The sequence below is a fragment of the Mustela nivalis genome, assembly GCF_964662115.1.
Source record: "Mustela nivalis genome assembly, chromosome: 2".
In the NCBI taxonomy this organism is placed as follows: domain Eukaryota; kingdom Metazoa; phylum Chordata; class Mammalia; order Carnivora; family Mustelidae; genus Mustela; species Mustela nivalis.
The window spans coordinates 179447339-179475209 of NC_139021.1; the positions used below are offsets into that span (position 1 = coordinate 179447339).

General features: G+C 49.9%; 1 protein-coding gene across 2 annotated transcripts in view; it reads right to left on the minus strand.

The window, feature by feature from the left end:
* Positions 1-26164, minus strand: part of CPXM2 (carboxypeptidase X, M14 family member 2) — a gene marked incomplete at its 5' end in the record, with an annotated part of 122752 nt that extends 96588 nt beyond the window's left edge. Inside the window, 2 exons of one of the 2 annotated variants that reach the window (XM_082721649.1) lie at positions 15596-15694; positions 25734-26164. In XM_082721649.1, coding sequence (XP_082577775.1) covers positions 15596-15694; positions 25734-26040 — 406 coding nt within the window. Of the gene's footprint in view, positions 1-5363; positions 5455-15595; positions 15695-25733 lie in introns of those variants that run through there. The other variant, XM_082721650.1, reaches the window with a different exon arrangement.
* Between the last annotated feature and the right edge of the window lie 1707 nt (positions 26165-27871).

A 27871-nucleotide genomic window follows, 5' to 3' on the forward strand; every position in this document is an offset into this window, starting at 1 on the left:
CAAGCTATCAAAGACCGAAGAGTCATACAAAGAAAAGGAGCCAGAAATGGCAGGCTGACCACATCTGGCCACCAGGCTCCACGACCTCGGGCCAAAGCTCCAGACCGCCTCCTACTCTTTGAGGTGACATCTGGAGAACTTCAGTGACTTAGCTGATCCCCGGTTTGGGACACAACAGAGGACTGCTGCTAACATTATAACCCCAGGGGCAGAAAGCAGCCAGACAGAATCCACAGGATGAATCAGCCTCCGCTTCTTCAAAATCGGAACTCGGGGAGAGGCAGACAGGGTAGAAAGGAGACAAACCATGAGCCCAGCTCTGGTCCCTGGCTTGTCCGACTACTGGAGAGGAGCAAGACAGTGAGACTCAGACCAACACAAGACTTCTCACTGGCCGTCTGTGCACCGTAGGGCTCAGGAAAAACAAGTCAGAATCTAGAATCTGCTACCAGTCAACAGTCCAGGTAACTAAGGGCATTTTCAGAAATCTAATACTTAGAACATGTACCCCTTCCTACCAGAACCAGACACTTTAGCTGAAAGAACTTCTGGAATAAGGAGCCAGAGACAGAGAGACCCACAGACACACACAGCAGGTGCGAAGAGTCGAGTACTCTATGCGGCACTTACTTCCTCTAAAAGAAGCCAAGAGAACTCTCCAACCAAAGCACTCCAGCATTGTGAGGTTAGAACAAGGCTAGAACAAGAAGTGAGAATTCCTTTGGTTTAAATTCTCAGAGAAACAGCCTGCCCTGTCCGAGGAGCTGTCAGCCACCATACCTCCCCCCACCACGGAGGGCTCATCTGCACCCACCAGGACACTGCACGGAGGGGCCGGAAGTGCTGCCCCAATGAGCGAGTAAAACAGAGAAGAAACAAGTGCTTCCAAGCTCAGCGTAAATGGCCACGATCAGAAAGTCAAAAGGCCAGAAGCCAGAACCAAAATATGCTCGTGTTACAACCAAGACCGTAATGACAGTGGAGATCACTGCCAGGCTCACAGAGAGCTGGGGAGCCTCGGGGAAGCTGAGCACCCCCAGTCCCCCGGCCCAGCCCCGGCCGGGCTGCACGGAAGCTGCGGGCCAGGGATCCCGCAGGGACCCCACGGCAGCCACAGAACCTGCCGCAGCACTGCTCCCTGCTCCTCCTACAGAACAAATCCACAAAAACTCCTATATGATCAAGTTCTTATTATTTCTAAAAGGACAAAGAGTAATCCTCAGAAGCAGATGGGGGAGGAGAACGTGAAAATGGGTGGGGGAAAAAAGACTTTGGGAGAATATTAGAGATAAGAGATGTGTCATAACCGGAAGGAAAGAGGGTGACAGTCATCAAAGATGACTCCACATGGCTCCTAAAGGCGGTGCGAGTCTATGAGAAGGCCCTGTGTCCAGCGGGCACCGTCCACCAGGCCTGGGGCCTGTTCTACCTCCCCCCTCTGACAAGCACGCGCACACACACACACACACACACACACACACAGACTTCATTCAGTGTGACCCAAGCTTAAATTCTCGGCGTTGGGGCCACCTCCCAAAACAGCTGTGGGCAGGCACAACACACCGGTCTCCCAGTGGAGGCCCCAGTGGCCCAGAGTTCAGGGTGAGGTCCAAATGAAGAGTGCAAGTTAGAATTCTGGGTCTGGGGCACCAACCCCAACATCCCTCCCCCAAAACGCCGATCTGTCTGGGGGGCAGCCGTCACGACAGACAAGTCACGAGAAGTATTTTAAAAGGCTAACGATGTGGGGCGCGATAGGGCAAAGGTGCAGGCAACCTCCCTGAGCCCGATGCTCTGAAGGCATCTTGTGATCTCATCTCCCCGGGGACAGGGAGAGAAGAGCGTCCTCACCCCCATTTCACACGTACACAAACAAGACCGGAGGAAGCTTCCGCAGAGTTAAGCAGCTAAGTATGCGGGTTATAATATATAACGGTTATAATATATAACGCCGTTCGAGCCCAGGCACGGCTGGGACGCCACCTGCTTGACTTGAAGAGGCAAGAGAGGGAGGCAAATCCAAGTTTCGTGGTGGTGTTTGGGGTCACGATGGAGAAAGGCAGTGGGGCCGGGCCGGGCATCCCCAGCTGGCCGAGCAGGGCTCAGAGGCCCAGGCCAGTGGGCCTTCTGTGATCATCAGCTCAAAGCAGAGTGAAGAATTCTCCAAGACCTCGAGAGCGCTGGCAGGGACAAGTGCACAGGCCTACTGTTGCCATGAATCGAAGAGCTCTGACGTAGGACGTTCTGTCCCTCACCTTTCTGGAGCTGACATGCCCTTCAGTGGGTGAAGGTGGAGGCAGCCCTGCTGTGCTGGGGGGCGGGTCTGCGATGGCTCCTGGCGGGTCTCAGACACGCCCAGCTTCCCAGACTCAGGGTCTTGGGAAAAGGAGTTCACGTCAGCCCTGTCCAGCCACCCCCGGAAAGCACCTCCCTCGCCGCAGGCCTCCCTCCCCCAGCGTTCTCACCGTGGCCAACACCAGAATCAGAACCTCCTGGGGAGGCTTTAAAAAAAACTGCGGTTTAGGGTCTCCTGGGTGGCTCCCTTATTAAGCGTCTGCCTTCAGCTCAGGTGATGATCTCAGGGTCCCGGGATCAAGTCCCGCGTCGGGTGTCCCTGCTCCTCGGAAAGCCTGCTTCTCCCTCTCCCACTCCCCCTGCTTGTGTTCTCTCTCCAGCTGTCGCTCTCTGTCAAATAAATAAATAAAATCTTAAAAACTAAAACAAAACACTGCTATTCAGAGCCCTCCCCAGAGACCCTAAGGAACAGGACGGCAGAGGGGCCCTGGTCTCTGCGGCTCCCAGGTGATTGTGAGACCCTCAGAATCTGGCTGGTGTCTCCTCCCTTAAAGCTACAGAGGCTGGGAGCTCGCATTGTGCTGGCCCTGTGGCTCAGGCACAGGAAATCCTCAGGGAGCAGTATCCTCGGGCTGAAGCCTCCTGCTCAGATGGTGCCCAGGGCACCTGTATCACAGCAGCTCTGACTTCTGATCTGGTGACTGCTCACTGAAAAGCCTCCAAGACTTGCTCCTGACACCCAACCCTCTCATCCTACCCACCCCACCCCTGGTTAACAAAGACACAAAGCCTCCTGTTCTCTTCCTGGGGAGCAGCAACTGCGAGTGTCCATCCCTGAAGCCCCAAAGCCATCAGTATTTCCCAAGTCAATGAGTGAACGTGTTTCATGATCCAACAGATCCAACAGATCCTTAGCCGGCACGCTGCGGAAAACCAATATTTTGTTCTTTCTATGTGGCTCATCAGGCCAAAAAAGGAGGAATTATTTTTTCAAAATTCAATCACCTGCTGATTATCCCTGTGAATTTTTCCATATCCAAGGACCACCTGCACTCTTCCTTTGTATTTTTATTTAAATCAAGAATTTTAATGGAAATAAGTGACTGCAAAAAAAAGTCTTTCTCTAGAAGACAACAGAGGGAAATGTCTTCACAATCTTGCAGTAGGCGAAAGAAATTTAAACATGTAACAAAAAACACTAAAGGAAAATACTGATGATTTGTCTGTCTTAAATTAAGAACATCTGTTATTCAAAAGACTTGGTTATCGGAGGTGAAGGGTGAACCAGGAAGCGCAAGAAGATATTGCTGTGTGTACGTCTGACAAAGGACTCACAGCCACAGGGTTTCTTTTTAAAGATTTTATTTATTTATTTGACAGAGAGAGAGACAGTGAGAGTGGGAACCCAAGCAGGGGGAGGAGAGAGGGAGAAGCAGGCTTCCCGCTGAGCAGGGAGCCCCATGCCGGGCTCGACCCCAGGACCCTGGGATCATGACCTGAGCCAAAGGCAGACACTTAACTACTGAGCCACCCAGGTGCTCCCATCCACAGAATTTTTAAGAAAAGCAAACATACAAGGGCACCTGAGTGACTCAGGCAGTTGGGTGTCTGTCTTTGGCTCAGGTCATGATCCCAGGGTTCTGGGATGGAATCCCAAGTCTGGCTCCCTCCTCGGCGGGGAGCCTGCTTTCCCCTTTCCCTCTGCCTGCTGCTCTCCCTGCTTGTGCTCACTCTCTCTCTCTCACTCTGATAAATAAATAAATAAATAAATAAATAAATAAAATCTTAAAAAAAAAAAAAGGCAAACATACAAAATACCCTCCTATAAATCAATAAGAAAAACAATGAGCCAAAAGATCTGCGCAGGCATTCCCAAAAGAAGATATGCTGATGGCGAATGGGCATTGGTCATCTGTCTTCAGGAAAATGCCAGTCAAGACCACAATGAAATGTCGGGACCCACACACCAATATCAGTGCAATTAAAAAGACCAATCAAATGTTGGCAAGGACACAAAGCAACAATACGGGTAGAGAGGTGTTAGCGGGGACAACCCATGTGGAAAACTCTCCAGGGGAATCTACTCAAGATATAAATGCACAGGCCCTGTGACCCAGCAACTCCACCACTGTGCTGACACCCAGCAGAATCTCACTCACATACACCAGAAGACTTACATGCAGGAATGATCCCAGAAGCACTATTTATGAGAGCCGAAAACTGAAGACAACCCCAACATCCACTAACAGGAGAATGAATAAGTAAATGGGAGAATACCTATGCCACAGAATACTATAAATCCTTGAAAATACATGGATCATAACCGTATATGATAACATGAAGGAATCTCATAAACATACTATTAAGTGAGAGCAATCAGACACAGTGTACGATTCCATGAATATTAAGTTCAAAAACAGGCAAAAGGAATCTCTGATGGTGATTATCCTTGAGAGGGAACAGGGCTAGTGACTAACTGGGGGAAGGAATGAGGGGAGCCTCATTGGTCTGGTCACCTACTTCTTATCTAAATGATAGTTAATATAGTGCATTAACATTAACCATGAGTGGAGCATATGACAATCCAATGTGTTATGCTCTTAAGATTTCCAGACTTTTCTGTGTGTGTTACACTTCAAAAACAACAATAATAGTAATAATAAAAAGACTTTGCTTTTTCTGACTGCTACAGCACACTAATACCAACTAAGTCTATTTGTCCAATTTTTAAAGAGGAGAAGAGAATTATGCTGAGTTAAAAAAGCCAATCTCAAAAGTTACATACCATAAGGTTTACTTCATCTAACATTTTTGAAAACGCAAAATTGTAGAGATGGAGATCGGCCCAGAGGTTGTGAGGAGTTAAGGACTATGGGACAGGGTATGGGGCTAGGAAGGCATGTCACAAGGAAGCCACACAGTGAAGGCAAGGCCTGTCTCTCTCTGCGATGGTGTTCCCATGAAATGACGGATGTGGTACAATGACGCAGGACTATACGCACATATGCATACACACACACAGAGAATGTGTGGAATTGAAATACGTTTTATGAATTTTGTTATTGCACTGCAGTTATGCAAAAGGTCAGCACCAGAGGAGGCAGAGTAAAGGGTACATAGGATCCGTCTGTTTGCAACTTCCCGAGGATCTCTAGTCATTTCAAAATGAAAGTTTTTGTTTTGCTTTTTTAAGATTCCTTAAAAAAAAAAAAAACTTTCTCACAACATGTCCAGGTTATTTAACATATCTTATAAAATCACCAGTTGTACAGAAGTATCACAAACTAAAGGGAATTCTAGTTTAAACTTTTGCAACATCTCCCAAACATATCCTAAAAACCTACAAAGATTCTCAAAAGGAAAGAGTCTCAACAATTCTTCCAATGCTTCTAGTGCCAGATGTGCAAGATTATTCCCCACAGCTGAGTCAGATGGAGACAGCTAGAGACAAAATGGAGATGTCCAGAGGAGGGACATCCCTCTTGCGTGCCTCCATTTTGAAGTCCAGGGTCTGCAACAACGAGAAAACTGAAAATTGGACACCATCTCTAGTTTAGATCTGGCTTTCTGCAGTGGCCAGGTGCTTGCCTCTCCTCCCCGACCCCCATAAGCTTTCCACAACTGCTTGGATCAGAAACTCTCAGAAACTGGACAGGAAGGAGGGACAACTGTCACACAGAAGGACAGTGTGGGGCAAAGACAAGAACACTGACGAGAGCATAGGAAGGTAATTACTGTTCTCCTACGTATCCCATCAGAAAAAAGGATCTAAGAACTGCAGCCAGGAAAGAAATCAGCACCTCAGGGAAGCAAAAATATGTAGAAGATAAAGATCTGCTTGAAACTGAAAACTGTACTGGGCGTTTGCATGCCGACCCAGTCAAAACCTGTAGATATGAGAGAGAGCTGCAACTGCCCCCTCAGTGGAGGAAATCTGGCTGCATTTTGCCTCACTGAAAGATGAGTGAAGCACAAACACCGATGTGCCATCTGTGAAGGACAAAATTCCACAAAAAAGAACATGAGCTATAGCTCCCAAAAGACTTCAAGCAATCATGTACCTTTGAAAGTGATTTCATGCAGTAATGGGGAAAATATTTTTCCTAGAAATTGTTCATTCTAAGTATAGAAAAGGTATTTAAAATAAGGCCAGGAGCACCTGGGTGACTCAGTTAGTTAGGCGTCCAACTCTTGATTTGGGCTTAGGTCATGGTCCCAGGGTTGTAGGATTGAAACCCACATCAGGCTCCACACTCAGCAGGGAGTCTGCTTGAGATTCTCTCCCTCTCCCTCTCCCTCTACCCCTCCTCTCTCTCCTTCCCTCTCTCTAAAATAAAAGAAAACAAGGCCAAATATTAAGAAAACTACAAACCCAAAGGCAGAATTAAAACCTATGCAAAAAGCCATTATTTTTAACCTGGGATCTCTGCCAATGAAGTAAAGAAAAATAAGTGGAAAAGTTTAACAAATGGAAAGAAAAAAACAAAATTGCTATCATTTAGCCTACATTATGATTTGGTACTCAAATCCAAGTAAATATGCAAATAATTGTTTTTAGTAAGAGTTTAGTAATGTGGCTGGGTATAAATCAGCATAGAAAAAAATCAACCGCCTTCCCGTATACTGGCAATAAAGAGTTAGAAAACTGAAATTAAAAGCGTCACAACATAGCAAATATCTAAGAACAAATCTAGTAAAGATGGGCAAGATCCATTTATTGGGAGATATGTAAAAAGATTTAGCAAGTGGGGAAATATACCATGTTCATGGATTAGAAGACTTAATGTTGTAAATACATTAATTCTTCCCAAACTGATTTATGGAATCTATGAGACTGTCATCAAAATTCCAAAAGTTTTTGGAAAGGTATTGGAAGATCCTGACTGGGTGGTGTAAATATACGTGTGTGCTCACACACATGTGCACATGTATGTCCATAAAATGAGTCAAGAATACCACAACTTTTGAAGAAAAACTAGGTCCTGCTTTACTGGGTATCATGATATGTTAAAATGCTGTAGTAGTTAGAAGAGTAAGGTATTTCTAGCCATACCCATGTATCGGTAGAAAAATGAATTTGTGATAAAGAACAGCAAGACTGAAAACAAAGTCATACACATATGGACTCTTAATCCCCAACAGACAGAGGTAGCTTTGCAAAAAAGCATGGAAACAAGGAAAAAATAAAATTGAATTCTGACTTCATATCATAAATAAACAAAGCCCATCCAGGTGTTTGAAGACCTAACTGTGGAAAATAAAAACAGAAAGAATGCTTTAGAAGGCAGTATAAAATATCTTCATGACTTTGGAATAAGAAGATATTTCTTACACAAGTCACAAATAGTAGCAACCTAAAAGAAAAAAAATCAATATATTTGGCTACATGATAATTAAGAACTTCTGTTCATTAAGATCCCACAAGAATGAAAAGCAAAAAACAGTATTTGCTACCAATATTATGAAATCAAAATTCAAACTCAGAATGGGTAAATCAATAAAGAAAAAAGTAGAACAGAAATGTCACCAGAAAAGATATTCAAATGACAAATCTATGAGAAGATGCTGAACCTCATTAATAATTAGAAAATGCAAATGAAATCACAGTGAGTCACCATCATACACCTGCCAGATTGGCAAATCCTAAAGTCTGCTCATAGAACAGTTATTTGGAATGTGAAGCCTAGAGCCCACACAATGCTGACAGGAAGTGAGAATGGTTGTGCCCCCTGCCCCACGGGGGGAAACAATTGAGCTTCTGTTCAAAGTGAAGCTAAACCCAGCCATTGCACATCTAAATGTATATATACTTAGAGAAACTTAAGCCCATGGGGGTTAGGCTGTATGCACAGAAGTTTTCATGGAAGCACTTTTCATAAAATACAGGAACTGGAAATAAGTCAAGCATCCATCAGCACTGAAACGGATAAAAAATTGTTGTGTAGCCTTACGATGGAATCCCACCCACTGAGGAAAATGAAGGCACTCAACAATTATAGAACGTTAATAGAAAATTATAAGGTATGTATGATTGAATACACAGCATAATTCTATTTCTATAAATTTCAAAATCAGGCCAAACTAACTTAAAGATAAAACATAAGTGGTAAAATTATGAAGAAAAGCTGTTAAAATTAGGGTAGAGGTCATCTCTATAGTGGAAGGGATACAGATGTGATCGAGAAGATTGATAAGTCTCTCCTTCTTGACTTTGGTGATGGTGGCACAGGGACTGGCTTTATACATATTTGCTAGAAGAACATATATATCATTACGTAATTTTTCTATGTCTGCTTTATTTCAAAATAGAAGTAGGAAATAGCCTACACGAAGCAGTAAGAGTGGATATATTACACAGAAAATCACATCAGTGATGTGGTAACAAATTTGTCAAGATTTTGGAATGCATACTGAAAGGACAAAAAAAAAAGGGACAAATAGTACCACCAATTTTTTTGTTAGCGGAGGTCCTATAAAAGAGACAAAATTCCTTATGCAACTTAAAATACTCTTACCATATGATCTAGTAATTGTGCTCCCTGGTATTTGCCCAAATGAGTTAAAAACGTGGCCACACAAAAACCTGCCCATGAATATTTATAACAGCTTTATTCATAATTGCCAAAAGTTGGAAGCAACCAAGATGTCCTTGCATGGATGAGTGGATAAACAAACGTATGCACTATATCCAGACAATGGAATATTATTCAGTGATAAAAAGAAATGAGCCATCAGCCATGAAAAGGCATGGAGGAACTTGACGTGCATATGACTGAGTGAAAGAAATGAGAAAGCTGGATGTTTCATGATTCCAACCACACGAGATTATGGAAAAGGCAAAACTCGGAAGACGGTAAAAAGATCAGTGGTTTGCCAGAGGATCTGGAAAAGGAAACAGAAATAAGTAGGCAAAGGACCTACTTATTTAAGGATTTCTAGGGCAGTGAAACCATTCTGATGGTATTACAACAGGATCTATGTGTCATTATACATTCATCAAAATCCGTAGAACGTACAACACAGTGAACTCGCACGTAAACCACGGACTTCGGTTACAAAGAACAGGTCAAGATTCCCAAGAAGTTGATAATAAGGAAACCAAGAGGAGGAGCAGAGATATATAGGAACTTTCTGTATTCTCTCTTTATTTTTTTTCTAAATCCAAAATTAAAAACTTCTCTAAAATAAGTAAATTAGTTGACATATTAACAAAATCTAAGTACATAAATGGCAAAAAGAAAATATATCAACAGAGTGACAATGTGTTCCAAAAACCTTATCAAAATTAACTAAAAGAAAAGAAAATCTGCTAGACCAATTATCATGAAAGAAAGGAGATATATCAAGGAACTTCTTGAATGGAAAATGCCTAGTTTCAATGAATTCACAGTCCCGTTCTTTCAGACTTTCAAGGAATAGATCAGTCTGTGTTCCGGCACTGTTCCAGGCTTTTAAAAAATGTGTCAAGCTTAGTTGCCCAAATGAATGACCGATACAAAGTTTCTACAACGGAACCCACTGGTCAAGTCACTGTTTATCCAAGTTACCTTATTAAATACTTACCCCAATCTTATGTCCAATTATTACCCCCATTTTGTATTTGAGAAAATTGAGGCACAAAGAGATTAAATAACGTGCTCAAGACCACACAGCTAGTCAACAAAGCACTGGGCTTTGAGCTCCATTTAGTACGGTTCCAGAGTTCTTAACCACCCTACCCTGCAACGTATAAAGAGAGAGCCCCTTGTCCTTCACCTATAAGGAGTGCTTATAACACAACACATACACACAAGGAGAATATGGGCAAGAGGCTGTAGAAGTTGGCATAAACCTTTCAAGAGAGCAGTGATGACTCTATGTGGTTCCTCTTCCAGGAAGCATGACCGAAGCAAGGGGCGAGAATGAGGAGTGTGGAAATGTTCACAGCCTGGGAAGAATGGTCAGTTATGACTCCACCATAAAATGGAAAACCACTGCCCTAAAAGGGTATTTGATGACCTAAGAACATAACAGTAGCACATGAACTGAGACTAGAGGTTACAAAGCAAGACTAGTTCAGTTTTGTAGAAAGTGTGCGTGTCATCTACACACATACCTGGAATTTTGTTCCTGATGCATGCATATGCGCGCGCATGCACACACACACACACACACACACACACACACACACACGGAGAGACGAGATTGGAGAGACAGACTCCAGACGGTGACTGTGATTACCCCTGGAAGATAAGACTATGGGTTTGTTTTATTCCCTTCTTTGTTTTTATATATCTTCCACATTTTCTACAAAGTGCATCCACGACTTTCATAGTCAAAACGTCTCGTAAGCCAGGAAAGAAATCTATTTTAGAATAGCTTCCACTTTATGAGTTAAGTTTCTAATTTTTTTTTTTTTTTTCAGTTTTAGGGTATGACATGGCGAATTCGGTTTTCTGCTAACTCCATCCTGAGTCAGCAACCCAGACGTAACGAAGAGGATCTCATCACAGAAGGGCTGAGAAGATGGAAAGACAGGCAGACTGTCACAGGAGCAAAGTCCCACCAGCAACAAGAAGCACGTTTGCTGGCCTCAGCGACATGGACTCAGAAGAGGTGCAGCTAGAATTTCTACTCTGTTAATGGACTCCTGTGACCTTGGTCGCCCAGAAACCCCCACCCCGGAGTCACCTGGGTGATGGAAGTGAGTGGAGCCCACAGGTGCTCCTGAGCACATCAGAGCTCTGGCCTCTGATCCCTTATCTGGGAGGTATTTCTAACGCAGCAAATCCACTGTGGCCTGGGTTCCGAACCAAAGCTTCTACAGACACCACACTGCCCACACGGCATTAACAGAGCTCACTTTACACTCGCAGGCAGCAGCCAGGCCAGGACCCCTCATCGAACCCAGTGAAGGCCCTGCCACAAAACCATTGGAAGAACAAAAGAAACCTCTCTCCAAAGGCAGGCCAGAAAATCCTCACGAGACACGTTTCACATTAGAGACTGAATAACTTTCTAGGCATGTTTGAGACACAGTGGAAAGTGGGGGAAGCTAGCCAGGCGTGGAGGAGTCCCTGGAGTCCCAAATGCCCACATCTATCAGAATTCCCAAGAGAGGCGGGTCCAAGAGGGATGTGACCCTGTCTCAGTTCTGGCCCCTTGCTTCCCCTCGCACTTCCAGAAGGGTGTGAAATACCCCCACATACAAGGAGATGTGACCTTGTATCATAGCATCTTCCAGGTCAGCCAGGACTCCCTCCCCTGCCCTCAACAGCTGTGCCAGATGTCTGGGGGAGACCAGAGCTGAGCCCCCAAAAGGCACCAGGCCAGGCAACACCGGGGAAAGGCTCACAACATGGGCATGGATGAAAAACCAAACTGTCTCTGCTACAGTGAAAAACTCTCAAGTGTCACACACATACACACACACACACACACACACACACACACACACTAAGGGGGCCAATCCCCAAGCATACTACCTGGCTGACGCCTCGAATCTCACCCAGCCCAGGCACGAGGAAGCTCCCCTTCACCAACGTCGTGCATCACTTTGGGAAAACCATTCTACTTCTGTGATGGCGGGAAATCACGTTCCTCTCCTACAGATCCAAGAGCTTTTCCTGTGGAGGCCAGCCCTGCCCTTCTGGGTTGTGAAGAAGTCACTGGAACATACGTTCAACACCTGCTCTGGAGCCCAAAACACTAGTGCAACACAGGGCAGGTGTTCAACAAACGAGCCTGCCAGTGTTGTCGAGTGCTGCTCCAAGTCCAGATGTCTCCTGAGAAGAGGCAGGGGAGACTAAGCTCTCGGCTACTCAGCCTCACAGAGAAGAGCTGCCTGCAGGGATCATGAGGACGTGAGACAGGAAGGGACTGGGACCCTGAGGAGGAGGTATAGGGAAATGAAAGAGAGGTGATCAGGGCAGTCTTCCTGGAGGCAGCGTTTGCAGAAAAGTGAAGTTCTGAGACACGGTGGGCAAGCCTCAGCCCCTGGGATGGCCAGGTCTAAGCCATCACCTGTGTCTGTATGGCCCAAGAGGTAAGAATAGTTTGTTTGTTTTTTTAAGATTTTTATTATTTATTTATTTGACAGAGATCACAAGTAGGCAGAGAGGCAGAAAGAGAGAGAGGAAGGGAAGCAGGCTCCCTGCTGAGCAGAGAGCCTGATGTGGGGCTCAATCCCAGGACCCTGGGATCATGACCAGAGCCAAAGGCAGAGGCTTTAACCCACTGAGCCACCCAGATGCCTGTTTTGTATTTTTTTAATGATCACATTTTAAATGGTTATTTAAGTAATGACATAATATCCTCAATTTTGCTTCTTGGCCAATAAACCATGTATTTATGATCTGATCCTTTAAAAATATCTGCCAAGTCCTCTAACTGAGGCACAAAAAAAAAAAAAAAAACCACACAGATGGCAAATAAAAGCCATCGCTAATTCTCACTGAGGGCTTGCTGTGGGCTGTGTGTTGTACCCTTCAGACAATCCTGAGTCTTCAAAATAGCCCTCTAAAGGCATCTCTCCCCACTCTTGTGGAGGAGGAAAGGGAGTCCCAGAGAACAGAGGAACTTGTCTGGGGTCGCACAAAAGCCGTCCTCTCTGCCATCCGCTTAGACACGCCTTCAGGTCCCTTTGGAGCAAATGTGTGAACCATGGGCTTCAGCATGGGACACGGTACAAGAAACTAGCCCATCTGGCTCGGGGGTAAGGAGGCAGAGGCCAAAAATGAGAAGCGAGTAGAAACAAGCAAGTTCTCCCAGGTCCTCAGCTCACTCACAACGGGCCCCTGGGAACGGCCCCGCACTCCTGCAGACACGACCCGGAGCCAAGGGACCCTGACCTTTTAGCGAGGGCATGGAAGAGTCACATGGCAAAGGGCTGGACCCAAGGAGAGGGGAAGAGCTAGAGCAATAAGTCAGCTGCACCAGTGACTTTGGGACATCCAAGGTGCATTTCAGAACCTGCCCAACCGGACGGTGCTCTTCAGCCGGTTATGTGTTCTCGCCCTCAAAGCGGAAGTTCGTAAGGGGAGAGTCTGCATCTGATGCAAACTCACAATGTTATCTGCTCACATAACCAGTGTGTGAGTGGGAGGGGGGGTGTTAATATCTGTGCGACCCACCACCTTGAAAATGAAGCGGGTCACATCTCCATCTGCCACCTTGGGCACAATATAGGGGATGTCCGTTCCACTGGCCACCCAACCCCTTCATGCTGCCACCTCTCCAGCAAACCCCCAAGGGAGACCAGAGCAGAGACACAGAGGAGGCTGAGCACAGGGTCCTGAGAGCAACCGGCTATGGATCTGAGGTCCTGTTCCACCCAGCACCACGCCCCAGGCGCCCCTGCCTCACCCGAGCCAGCGTTCCTAACTGCTGTGCTGCCTGTCTCCCCAGCCACAGTCCTCTTTGTCCCTTTTGTATTGCATTTCACAGCCCCCATGGCATCTCTGCCCTCCTGTGTTATCCGATTTTTCAAGCTTGTTTTAACAAAAGAGCCATGTAAACAAATTCCATAGACCAGAGTCACTCATCGAGCGCTCAGTGAATCAGAGCCACAGTGGCTACCCCGGAGACCAGGGACCCCAGCCCCTTCAGAAAGAGCTCTGAGGCCAAGGCCCGGGAAGCAATTGCGCGTGAGGTAGCATGTGTGTGTTCGCGTGTGTGTGTCAATAAATGGGCCTTGAAAACTCTTTTTGAAAATGCTTCCCCAAATATTAATAACTTCCAAGTCTGGTAATAACTAAAATAATTCAAACCAACCCTTGTGCTGAAACTAAAAAAAAAAAAACTAGATAGAATATTTTTCCAATGTTTAAAGCATGTAAATATTAACAAGACAATAAGGGACTCTGAGGCCCAAGTAGGATTGGAGTGAGAGCCAGAGAACAGAGGCCGGCACTGGGAGCTGCCCTGCCCTGGGGCATCTGGGGTCCTGGAGGAACAGCTGATCTTCCGGTCAGCCTGCTGGGACAAGGGCATGGAAGTCGTGCCCAAGGCCCAAGGGAGGTGGGAGTTTTATTACCGCCCATCTGTTGAGACCCCAAAGGTCACCAGGGTTCACCAGGTGAATAAGCAGAAACACAGCGCCACATCACATGTGTCTTCAACATCGCCACCCACCCCGCCCAAAACGCTGGGCCCTCCCGATACCCACGGGTGCCCTACAGTCCTGAGACTTTAAGACAGAATATAATGCTCGGTTGTTAAGTGACGGCAGAATGTGACTGTTGCTGAATTTCCATGTTTATTTTAGGACGCACTCTTAATCATACCTTTGATGGCTCTGATGGTGAGCTTTTGGTTAGAAACATAGACCCCCAACCACTGCCTAAGGGAACAGAGCATTCCCTTTAGGACAGTCGAGGCTGTGACATAGTGCACGGGCTCACACGGCAGCTGACCATGGACCCTCCTCCAGAAATGCAAATTTGTGAAATGCTGTGTTTATTTAAGCTGCTGTCCTCCTGAGCCGAAAGCCTAGAACTAGAAAATCTTGGGTTCAAATCCCCGTTTTGCCACTTAGAGGCTGCATAACCACAGGCAAAGGGCACACACTACCAAGTCTCGTCCTCCTTATCCGTAACAGATGCACAGTGTTGATGATGACACCAGGAATGCCCACCACACAGAGAGGCATGGGTCGATACCAAAGGTGAGCCCCCTTGCCTGGCCTGAAGCTACAGAGAGCAGAAGCATTTTACAAACACTGTCAGCGTTTGCAGACTTGTGATCCTGGATACCAGAGCGTCACAAACAATAATCATAATGCTAGTAGTCAGTCTAGTAAGAGCTATTGCAAATGGGCCAGAGTTGGCCCAGGAGTCTAGGAGTAATGACTTCGACCATCCTAAAGTAAATAATTAAAAGACTAAGACCCCAAGACCAGCATCATGGGGCTTGTAAATGGAAAACTTACTCTGACTCCAGAGGCCCTGTCTGGTTGGAAGATAAGAAATGTACATGCAATATACATGGGCAGCTCTGAGGCCCCACAAGAAAGGAAATGAGATTGTTTGGGGTTGGAGTAGGGGAAGTGGAAGGGTCCAGGAAGGCAACCCAGGGCTCCAGGAGATTCAGAAATGACTTCAATTGAGCCAATGGGGAAAAGATGTGGATGATTGTGGCTGCAGAGGACAGGGCGGCTGGGAACGTCTGCACCCCCCAAATGGTAATGGCAAAAGGAGAGGCCAGAGAGGCTGCCAGCCACCCCAGGCAGCCCCAGGGAAGATCTGCAGCTGCCAGCTGTTCCAGGGGCCACCGCCCTCCCTGGGTGGAACCAGCAGGAGCTTCTCTACAGAGCGTCACTCACTCTCTCTGACATCGTCACGGGCCACGGGAACGCTGTGATCATCATTGGCAGCCTTCTCAGAGCTCTTGGTTCTCACGCCTTTTCTGTTGCTATTTTTACCTAAAAAGAAGGAGAGAGAGAAATGCCTTTACTTCCACATATGTCACATGGGGAGAGCTCAACCATCTTCTGCAAAGCAGCATCTGCCCCCTCTGCATCCCCTGTCCCCAGGGATGGCACTCTGGACTCTGAGGTGCTTGCTGGAGATTACAGGAGAGGAAGCGTGTTATTGTGAACACCCGGGGAAATGAACTCTCCTTCAGATGGGGAGACAAACCTAAAAGACTCTTAACCATAGGACACAAACTGAGGGTCAAGGAAACGGAGGTGTGTGGGGGGATGGGGTAGCTGGGTGATGGGTACTAAGGAGAGCACAAGACGTAATGAGCATTGGGTGTTATATGCAACTGATTACTGAATTACTGAACTATACCTCTGAAACCCATAATACATGATATGTTAATTAACTAAAATTAAATAAATTAAATTGAAAGAAAGAAAGAAATACTCTTAATAAAGACAATGAACACCTGTCAGTCAACACTATTCTAAGAATGCAAAAATACCGTGGTAGTACTTTCACCCACTCTGGGGCCCAGAGAGCGACAGCACACCTAACTGATAAAACAGAGCAGGAACTCTGGACTCCTGACCCCAGAGTTAGCATTTCCCACCATGCTGGGCTCCTCCTTCCAATTCTCTCCAAGGGCCCTGGCTGGGTACCTAGGGGGTGGGAGTCGGGGGTGGCGCTCCTAACCAACTGCAGAGATCCTTACCAGTGCCTAGGAAGGCTACCCGCTCATGCCTCTGGCCCCTTCAGCTTCTTCTCACACTGAGCTCCCTCTCTCTACTCCTGAAACACCAGCCTCTTTGCCGCCTTCAGCTCATGTGCTGTTCCCTCCTCCTGGAGTACCCTTCCATTCATCTCTGTCTCATTAACTCCCACTAATCTTACAAATATCAGCTCTGGCATCTCCTCTTTTGGCTCTCCTGAACTCCCCACCTAAATCAATGCCTCCTTTGGTGGGCTCTGATAACACCCATCTTCGGTCAAGTTGCCTCTAAGCAGAGCTTGATGCAGGGGTTCAGATGCACATGATATACTGGGGGAGGGCTCTAAAGGGAAAGCAGAGGGAGAAGCAGGATAGGGCAGAGGAAGGAGCTAAGTGAGGCTGTCCTCCCGCTTAGCCAGAGACTGGCTCAGTCTGATCCCATAGGGAGCTCTGCAGCGGGAACTACACACATCATTGTCCCCACCTTGGGAAAAGAAGCCACCTTTTTTTTGCTGGTTAGCCGCTGGCTACATATGGACCAACTAGGGTGTGAGAACCAGGCTTCCAGGAGCAATGTTCCAGAGAAGGCATCAGCTATGAGCCATCGCAGTCAAGAACCCTACAGCTGGGAGATGGGTGTACTTGCAGGAAGAGGGCCTGGGCGGGGCACGGGCAGCCCCTACAGTCAGTCCACACACCTGTGCTGTGCAGCACCACGAGCAGGTAACATATGTTGGTCTATTAGCGAGGGCAGGAACTATGTCTAGTTTTGCTTCCTGCTCTGTCTCTGGAGTTTGGTGCAGAATAAGCCATGATGAATGAGTGAATGGACATACTAATGAGTTACTGAATGACAAACAGACAAAAATTAGAGAAGGGACAGGGGAAGGATACTTAGTTTGGACTTTAAAAAGCAAGCTGAAATACAAAAAACATTTAGTGGACTGAGTGCCAATTAATGAATCATTTCAGACTGTTCTACGGTCTTCCTCCCCCCCAAAAAAGATACTTATCAAGAAAACCTTTAATCTTCAAACAATCCAAAGGCCACATTGGGTTCAGCCAAGAGTACTACTCTCTCCATCATCTTCTGGGGCGATGCCTGCTGGGAGTATCATTCATTTTTCATGTACGTGTTCCCCTCAGGTCCAGAAAGTCAAAACATCAAAATGCTCAGAAAGGCCAGAGGAAGACCCAGAGGACCCAAAAGCATCTGACATCAGCCTGATGTCACCTCAGCACCTGTTCCGTTTCTGTGGGTCAGAATGTCATGGCCGGTGACCTCCAAAGATGGCCCCTTATGAAGGGGCCTGACTACGGGTCTGTAAAGATCTGGATTGCTCAGAAAAACTGGTGCCATCACTTTTAAGAATGTGGTGCCTGATTTGGCAGAAAGATAAGATAGATGTTAAAGGGGGAATGAAGTTTTACAAAATATGTGAGGAAAAAGCCAAAGTTCTGGAAAAGAATGTTCCATCCCAACCCTCCGCAGAAGTCAGCCATTGGCTACAAGCCTTCTGTCTCCCAGGGAGAGCCTCTATCCCAACACGGAAGCGAGAGTCAAAGACCACGGACCATGGCCTGGTAACACCCTCAGCCTCACTGCACACACACACACCCCCACCGCCACCGTGGGCCAGATCCACGCCCTTGACACATGTCCCCAAGCAGCTCTGGACACAAGGCAGATGTTAAAACTCTGAGAGTCTAACTCCCCAGGGGTCTGACATGTGGGGAACAGAAGCCCGGAGGTGATGGCAAAGGGGCAGAGACCACAGGTAGAGGCCCTGCCACCTCCTCTAGGAGGCGCACTTCCAGCTCATGGAGGGCCGTCAGGTCCAGTGGCTGGACTCTGCCACTGCACGGACCAGGACCTGTCCTCGAAAGACCCACGTCACCTCTCCTCTCGAGGAGCCACGTTCCCTCATCAACAAGACAAGTACCTGCTTCCGTGGGCGCTTTGGGGGGGGGAAACAATATCCATCAAACACTCGGGGCTGTGTCGAGCGTGCAGCAACCTCCAAACAGAAGCCACTGTCTGTCCTTCCGTCGGGGACTAGGCATCGAGCCCCCGCGCATCACAGAGCGCCATCCCAGCGGCTACAGAAACACAGCTCACACGTGGAGCCTGATTCCCAGCCTGCAAGGCGGCCTCCTCACCGGGATTACAATACTGGACCTCGGCCACTTGCCACTGATGGCAGGAAGCGTGCAATGAACGTGCCTTTACAGATGGGGACAGAGCGGAAGCGGACTTCAGGGCGAGGCCCTCCCCAGACCCATCCTCTCTCACCGCAAGAAAGGCCACAGACAGTCGGCAGAGATGAGAGAAGACCGTCCAGTGGAAGAAGCCTGCCGAGAAGGACATCAACAACACCGTCTGGGCTGCGTGACAAAACTGAATTCCTTAAAAGTAGCCAGCAAAGTGCTGATGCGGGCCACATGTTCTATTCTGGTCCATGGTGGTAAACATCATGCTTCTGGGTTGATAGGAAACTATTTTTCCCCCTCTCTATACAAGGAGCTTACAGTAGCACCCCCCCCCCCACAGGAACCGAAAAAATTTTTTGCTGCATATTTGCATTTTCCCCAGGAAATTCCAGCCCCTCGGCGTCTGCACTCTCTCTTGTGCAGGAGTCCGTCCAGGGCCCGAGGCTCCTCTGCTGCCTCTTGCTAAGGAACCTGCAAGAGAAGAACGGCCTTGCCTGAACACAGGGCAGGTTCTCAGGAGCTGCCCAGAAATGCGGTCTCTCAGGCCAGACAGCAGTCAGGGCTTTCTAAAGCCCCACGACACAGGCACATCCGCAGAGAACCCTTTCGAGAGATGGCCCGTGGGACGGCGCAGGTGGACGGGAAAGCCTCAGGGGCAGGGGTTAGAAATGTGCGCTCCATGTGGCTGTGCGCAGGCCAAGGGCCATGACACCAGGAGGGAACAGGCTGTGTCTCATCTGGTTCTGAGAAAGTCAAGGGGCTGGCGGAAGCAGGAATCAAGGGAGTGGGTAGATCCTGAAAGGCAGGTTGAATGAGACGTTTGCCTCTCTTCATCGGTGACCTTGAAGGTCTGGGGTGGAGACGGGGGCACGAGTACTTTTTTACCAGGGCCAGACCAAAATCAACCAGTCAACCAATCAGTCTAAAGCTTTCCCCTCCCTGCTCAGCTGTGTCTTCCCTGGGAAACTCGCTGGTCATCCTCTGCTCCTCTGGGCCAGCCTTTTGTGCAACTTGAGTCTCCCTCAAGGGCCCAGGGAGGGCCCGCCACTCCCAACCTCTAATGCACCAGCAGACACCTTCCTGACTTGCAACCAAATGAGAAGCCCTTTGCTTTTCTAGAACCAGCACAGGAAGAGCAGCAAGTGCAGACATGCAGGGGTCTGGGCAGGGCACCGTGGGCACTGGCCTGTCTCAGTCTGGCCTCCATCTGGAAAGAGCCCGAGATGCAGCCTTGGGTGCTGCTGTGTATCTGGGAAGGGATTTCGTGAAGTTCAAGTAAAGAAATGAAGGAAAAAAGACCCAGAGAAGGAAACTCCAGTAACGCAAGCCACGTGCAGAGCAGGACCCACAAGGACTTGGCCCAGCTGGGGTCTCTGGGGAAGACAGTGGAAGGTGCCCCCAAACCATGTCTCTGAGCACAGGAGACTGGAAGCCGACCCATCACATCTCTGGGAGCATGGCTTTTTCATCCCTCCCATGTCACGGCGAGGAAGCCGAGGCCTGGAGAAGTCACCCATGCCCATGAGGGGCAGAACCAGATTCTAGTCTCCGCTCTCTCTGAATCCTGAACAAGCTGCCAAATAACCACACGTGGTTTGCATGTTCAAGCATTCCATAAAAATCTGGGATGCTGCAGTCTTACATTAACACTCTGGAGTTGTTTTGTGCCCCTTCGACCATTCTATGATGCCTGGACACGTAGCCAACTGGATGCCAGCTGGTTATGGACACTAGCTAGCCCTTCCCCCGGGCCATCCAAAGATACCCTAATTTCATGGGTTCCGTGATCCCAGAGTGGCAGCTATGGTGGGGGACCTTGAAAGGCCACAGCGGGCCGAGCCACGGCTGGAGATGCCAAGCCCGAGTGCTCAGGCTTCCTGGCCCCACTAGGGATACCCAAAGGAGAGCCTCATCCCCACACTCCCGCCTCTGGGGCCCCAGCTGCCCTTGTCCTGGCACTGAGGGCCCCCTCTGCTATGAGATCTGGCAGCCATGGTCACCTGAGGCCCCTGGAGAACATGATGGCTGGTTTTAAGAACCAGAGCATCCAGCCCAGCTGTAGGGAGTGTCTTCAGGCCCACGCACAGATGCTGGCTTCTGGAACTACGGGCACAGACCAGGGACTGCCAGCATGAATAGTTGACTTTGGAAAGCATCTTGGAAAGAGAGGTGGTGTCTTAGAAAGCTGCTTGCCGATGTACATCAAGCAACCATTTTTTTTCTTTTAGATTTTATTTATTTATTTGAAAGAGAAAGAGACAAGGTGAGCACGAGCCAGGAAAGAGGCAGAAGGAGAAGCAGACCCCCCGCTGAGCAGGGAGCCCGATGCTGGACTCCATCCCAGGACCCCAGGATCATGACCTGAGCCAAAAAGTAGATGCTTCACCTACTAAGCCCTGCAAGGACCCCTCAAACAATCTTTTTAAATTAAATGTCCTTTCCCCCAGGACTCTGTAGGGAGTTTATCTGGACAAACACTTTGGATATAACTCTTCAAGCGAGCGTATAATATCCCGATGTAAAGAGTTCTTGCTGTTTGTTCACGTGTGCTGATGGCGCCGGGACCGCTTGTAAAATACACAGCGAAGTCCTGACAAGCACATTCCCCGGATCTTCATGCTCCGGCTGGGCCGAGAGAAGACGCTTCCCTCCGAAGGCCACCCGCAGCAAGACACTCTGAAGAGTGACCGGCCAAAACTTGAAAGCGAGGCCCCTTCCCACAACTGGCCGTCAGCTCCCAACAGAAAGGGCTTTGTTTACAACCACATATGCTCCAATAACAAGTCTTGGGTTATTTCACCGAGCGGCTGGGGCACAACACAGTACAAAACGCAAACTCGCTGCTTCTGGGCACAGACATCCAAACAAACACAGCTCGCCGCCCACTCTGCAAATTCCACGGGCTCGGGACTGTGGACCAGGCCTGCGGGTGTGACGTGGGCGTGCCCATACCCAAAACAGTGGTGCATTCTTGCCCGTCCTGGAAGAAAGCAACAAACAAACAAACAAGCAGGAACCCAAAAGCAATAGGAGGAAGAAAAAAATCTTCAGATCACCTACTCAGAGTGTCGGTCACTGGACTGTTTGTTTCTTACTACCCCTTGGGGGGAATAGACAAATGATTTACATTAATTATGGTTCACCTCTCTGTTCCATTTTACTTTCTACCAAGAACATGGCCACAAACCAAGCCCATCAATTTGGAGATGACATACAAAGGTAAGTACACCCCACATCCACCCCCATGCCACAAATGTGCTCCCCATCCTGTTCCCCACGCTGGGCTAATGGAAAGCGGAGACCTGGGACTCCGTCTCTGGCTCCCAAAGTATTCCAGCTGCAAAGACCTAGAAACTACTGAATTTGGCCGGCAATAGCCAAATAAAGGGGATTAGAAAAAAGCAGGTAGTCAGGTCTCGAACAAGGAAGAACACTCTAGCAATCAGTACTGCTCATCCAACGAACGTGGTAGGAAGAGCTCATCGGTGGAAGTGTGTGAGCTGAGACTGCGCAGTCCAGTGTTGGAACCCTGCAGTGAACAAGAACTTGCGTGCAATGACCACGTGGTTTCCTTCAAGTTCTGAAATCCTAGGATTAACTGATGTTCACAGTGAGGATCTCAGAAATTGTCCAAGAGTGAGTCCCACTGAACCTCAATACAAGAGGTCCTCAGAGGTGACTGGGTGGCTCAGTTGGTTAAGCATCTGTCTTTGGTTCAGGTCATGTTCCCAGGGTCCTGGGATCGAGCCCCACATCGGGCTCTCTGCCCAGCGAGGAGCCTGCTTCTCTCTCTCCCTCTGCCCCCCACCCGTGCTTATTCTCTCTCTAGTGCTCTTTCCCTCTCTCTCTAATTTAAATAAATAAATAAGAGGTCGTCAGGTCTGGATCCCAATGCTAAGAGTGGCTCTAGGAACCTATACATGTGATAAAACCACAGAGAACACATACACACACGTGCACATAAAAACTGCTGAAATGTTTAGTATGTAATCTAGTTCATAGTGTTGTACCAATGTCAACTTTCTGTTTTGAGACTGCATAGAGCATCAATCCTCAGCCCACTAGGGACACCTGCCAATATCTAGAGACATTTTCAATTGTCCCAACTAAGAGGAGGTTGCTACTGGAGGCCAGGGGGTTGAGACCAGGGAAGCTGCCAAACATCCTACAGTGCACAGGACAGCCCCTCCGTGCCAGCCCCACAGCATACACAATTGGCACAAAATGCCCATACTGCCAAGGTACAGAAATCCTGTCCTATGTTTCCAGAAAGCATCATCACTGGGGTACACAGGACCTCACTGTACTATGTCTGCAATTGCCTGTGACTTTATAATTATTTCAAAATCAAAGCATTGGCAACTTCTTTAAAGATCCCACTCTGTTGAGCATATCAGAGCTCTACTTCTCAAGGAATCTGTTGGACCTTCATGGAAAAATGCAATGGTCTCAACTAACCCAAGGACCCAGCTGCCCAAGCCACCTCCAGGATAATGTCAACATGAGCCATCCGCTGCACATCTTTAATGTGTTGGCATTAAAGAAGAGCCACAGGTCAGGGCCAAATTCACACCAAGATCAAGTCCCCAGTGTCCTAGTTTCCTTAAGCAGACCTTCCTCTGGGATTAAGACAACACTCCTTCCAGAGCCTGCCTTATGCAAGACAAGAGCTATTCAAAAAAGATGTTACCGCCTATGGTGACAAAGCACGTGACTGATTTTAAAGTAGTTATAGACACATTTACCTTCTTATCCATCTTTAAATCCACGCCCTCACTCCCAGGTTAGTCCTACAGAGTCTGATGCACGGCACACGCACACCCACCCCGCGAAGCCAGTTCCGGAAGCCCACGCTACACACCCCAGGCTGCTGTACAAGGTTCCTTCCTCCATCTATGCCTCCCCACGACCTGATGGCACCTGGGAGACAGTCTGATGCCGCGATGGATCTTCTCAGCATGGTGTCCCTGAACACAACCACCACCGAGTCCCCTGATCGAGTCATTGTTAAACCAGTCTCCTCCACTTAAGAGTCTAGGGTAGAAGGTTTCATTGGCCAAACACCCCAAAAAATGGGCGGGGGGAGGAGGAAGAGGACAGGAGTTTGAGTGGGAATAAATGTCCCACTTTGCTTGTCTTCGTTGGTGGGCTCTTAAAAACCCACACAAGTCATTAAAAAGAGTGGCGGGCCTGGGGCGGCAGCTCTCCCAGGAAGCCTCAAAGCTGAGTGTCTGGAATTTCCAAGGACCTTTTCCCATTTGGGGATGAGCGATGCGGCCCTCAGCACAACGGGGATCCCTTTTCCAAAGCCCCCCAACTTCTGTGCGGGCTACAGGGGCAGGGGATGACCTGTGCGCCAGACCCCCAGGACCTCACCCAGCACCTGGCATTGAACAGGTTCTTGGTAACCACCTGCTGAACGAATGAAGGGCTCAGAGGTGGACAAGCTGACACACTAGAAGCTTTTGTGGAAAAGCTTCTAAAGCAAGTACCAAGTAAAAAGAGGTGACAGGCGCAGGCCTTCGTCCTTTGCCGACGAAGACACCAAGTGCTGAGCCCCCAGACCTGGATAAGACATGTGATCTTCGGACTCAGCCTGGGCTCCTTCCACACTGCCCCTGCCTTCCCCCGAGCAAGCACCAGAACCCCGAATACGTGTCTCCCACCCAGCACGCACTAATCACACAGCAGACACTAAAAACCAAAAACACACAAAAATCTGATTCAAACTACCAAGCAAGGAAGGCCTTGAGTTAAAAATAGGCACAGAAGGGCTTTCCAATCTTCCAAGCCAGCAAGGGACACTGAGTTACTTCAACTGTCAGCGCCTACCGTCCCTCATCTGTAAAATAAAACACCCAGCTCTCCGCACCACTGAAAGAATCAGCCCAGACAATTGTACATAAAGCTCCTAACAGAGTCCCAACAGATGTTCCACAAATGTGACTGTCTCTTCCCTCCTGCTATTCAACCACTGTGGTTTTACACATCTTCATTCCCATAATTCCCCCAGAAGATACTGGAAATTCTGGACGGTTCTGTGCGGGGTTACACAACTCGTAGAAGTGCCTGCCCGTTGGCAGGGTCGCTCACACACTGGGGCATGGCAGGACACCTCCCCCCCCCACACATGTGCAGAGGCTGCTGAGATGGGTCCACACATTCAAGAGATCTGTGTCCCCACCTCCTCCCCTCTCCCGCTGCCTCCTGCTGCCTTTCTGAAGAGTTTAACCAAACAAAAGCAATTCCTCCCATGCCAGGAGCCACGCAATGGTGCCACCAGCATTGTATCTCCTTTCAAGGAAGGCCATTACAAGGCCAGAGAATTTGGCTACAATCCTGCTCACTCCCCAACCCTGAAATACTAGGACCAGGGCCTCCTGCGATTTGAGCAAAGAACATCTGAAACAAGAGAAAAAGTTCCCCCTTCACAAGGAGTGAAACGGAATGGAAGTCATTTGCCAAGACAGGGCTGGCAGAGACGCGGTTGGGAGAAGGGTGTGTGGATGGATGGAAGGCGGGCGCCGCCGCTGCCAGGCGCCCCGGGGCTTTCCCTCCATCTGGCACAGGAACGTCCCCAGCAGAGGCTCTGCCATCCTGCCCCAACTGGGCAGAGATTCCGGGGACCCACTGAACGCGGGAGGGAGGGAGCTGAGAGGGGGTGCTGGCTGGGTAAAGGCCCACTGCTGGGCTTTCCCCCAGAAGGCGGTTGTGCCAAAGCCAGCCGGCCCTTCACTCGGCCACACTGTAAATTCACTCCCAAGAAAACGCCCTGTGGTAAGACCTGAAGGGGCGTCCGGCGGAAAGAGCCTCTGCCAGCCCACTTCAGACCTGGGCCACCAGCTCCGCGGGCAGCTTCCCTACCGCACAGCTCCTCCTCCACCTGCGAGGGATGCCTTCCGGGGTCGGTCCGGGAAGCTCCAAGCAGCCCGAGGGATGCGCGACTCAGCCCCGGGGTGGAGGGAGGGACGCGAGGGGTGGGTGCGCGGGCTCTGGCATCGCCGACACACACGGGCCTGGAAGCCAGCTGTCCCCACCCGCAAGCGGGCAGCCGCTGGGGGAGGCGCGCAGTCACCGGCGCCCCCTCGGGCCGCCCCGCGCACAAAGTTACTTACCTGGTGGAGGCGTCTCCGGGGCCAACTTGTCCCTCTTGGGAGCTTTCTTGAGCTTGGTCGCCTTCTTGGGCGGCCTGGGCTCAGGCAGGCGCGGCTCCCGCTCCCCGTCCCGAGTCCCCGCGGGCAGCGGCGGCGAGAAGGGCTCGGGTTTCGGCTCCCGGCGCGCGTAGTAGGGCTCCCGGCTCCAGGTCTCCTGCACGTAGTAGTCCGGGACCTGGAGGGCTGCGCCCTGGGCGCCCACCCCGGCCAGGACCACCGCCAGCAGCGCGAGGGCCAGTGCCAGCGCGGCGGCCCCCCGGCGGGCCATGCCCGCTTCGCCCCGCGCCCCGAGAAGGGTCACGGGCGCCGGGAGCGCCGGGTGGGCGGCGGGCGCGGGCGGCGGCGCGGGGCAGGGGCGCCGGGATGGCAGCGAGGCGCACGGGGCACGGGAGGCAGCGGGCCGGCAGCGCGTTTGACCGGCCGGCGGGGCTGGGCCGGGCTGGGCTGGGCCGGGCCGGGGGCGGGCGCAGGGGGCCGGCCCCGCCCTTCCGTCTGCCCTCCCTCCCCGCGCTGACCCCGCCGAAGCCGGCCCTGGAGGCAGGTGTCGGAGACCCCTTCATCCCATCAGAGGTCTCCAAGCCTCGTCTGCTTCTGCTGCCCCGACGCCGACCGGTGAGCTGCCCGGCTAGGCGCTTACTTCCGCAGAGTCTCAAAGGAATTTCTGTCCAGGAGGAAACTCGAGCCGGTTCCCAGGTTGGAGAAGCGCGACCCACCAGGAGAAAGGAACTGCCCTTGTCCTAAAGCCAGTTAAGGGCAGATGCCTAGCTTCCAGCTCTCCCGACCGCAGCTCCGACCCCGGCTCCGCACCTGGTTCCCTACCAGACACGGTTCTCCACTGACCATGCATACCTTTCGCTCAACTTGACCGTGATCTCATTTCAGGAACTGTGAATAAGGAATTCCTGAGCCCCGGGATCCGCAGGGCTCCAAGGAGTAATGTTTCCGTGCGGGCGGGGCCCTGGTGACCCTGGAGGGCCCCAGCCCCTGAGAGGGGGAGTCTGTTGTACAAGAGAGAGAAGCCGCAGTTACCCTAGGGCTGCTGAACTCAGAGTCACCAAGGTCTTGGGTTACATCCAAAGCGCAGACTCCCGCGGGAGGGTTTTCTAGTTGAGCGGGCGGGAGCTCAGCCACTTTTGAGAAAGCACCTTCTCCCCTGGACCACTTTGTTTCGGTCCTTCAGGCTGGGATGGGGGAAACGAAGCCTGCATTGGTTTCCTCTTGCTGCTGTAACGAAGTCCGGCACACTTAGTGGTTTAAAACAACCGCTATGTATTACCTTCACAGCAATGCGGGTTAGAAGTGTGAGCCATGTCACTGGGCTAAAATCAGCAGGCTGCGTTTCCCAGGGGAGCCTCCGGGGCAGAACCTGCTTCCAGACTCCCACTGGGTGCTGGCCCAGTTCCCTTCCACCAGGTGGGAGCAGTCAGGTCCTGAGAACTTGCCGGCGGTCAGCACCCCACTCTCGACTCCGCCTGCCTGTCTGTATTCCTCCTGACGCTTTCCATGAGGAGTTCTAGCCGCTTCTCCCTGGTCCCTGTGTGTGGGCCTGACACCTCAGAGCCAGCGCTGGCATGCTGAGCGTCGTTCCCTACCCCGCCCCAAGGCTTCAAACCTCTCTGACCTCCCCTTCTGTCCCATCTTGCCTCCTCGGGTTGGAGGAAGGGCTGCAGTGATAAGTCAGGCCCACCCAGATCATCCAGGATAATCCCGTTTAGGGAACTTGAGTCACATCTGTGCAATCCATTTTGCCCCATAACCTAGCTAGCAATTGGCTGGGGAGGCCTTTGAGGGCCATTCTGCCTTCCCCAGGGACAGACTGAGCCTCCACCCTAGTTCGGGCTATCACCTTCCCAGTCCTTGGGGCCCTGACATCCCAGGATACCGCTGAGCTGAGTCAGGGCATCCGGGCAGCCTCCCCATCTCCCTGGAGTCTCACTTCTGAGCCCACACAGTGGGCGGGGCTTGGGCCGGGCCATTGGCCGTCTTCTACCACTCGCCTCTCCATTCGCCACTTCTCTCATTGTCTTCTCTCATTGTCTTCACACAGGCCGCTTAACCAGGCCATCCTTTAGTGCAGATCTGGGGTTCCAGGCTGCGGA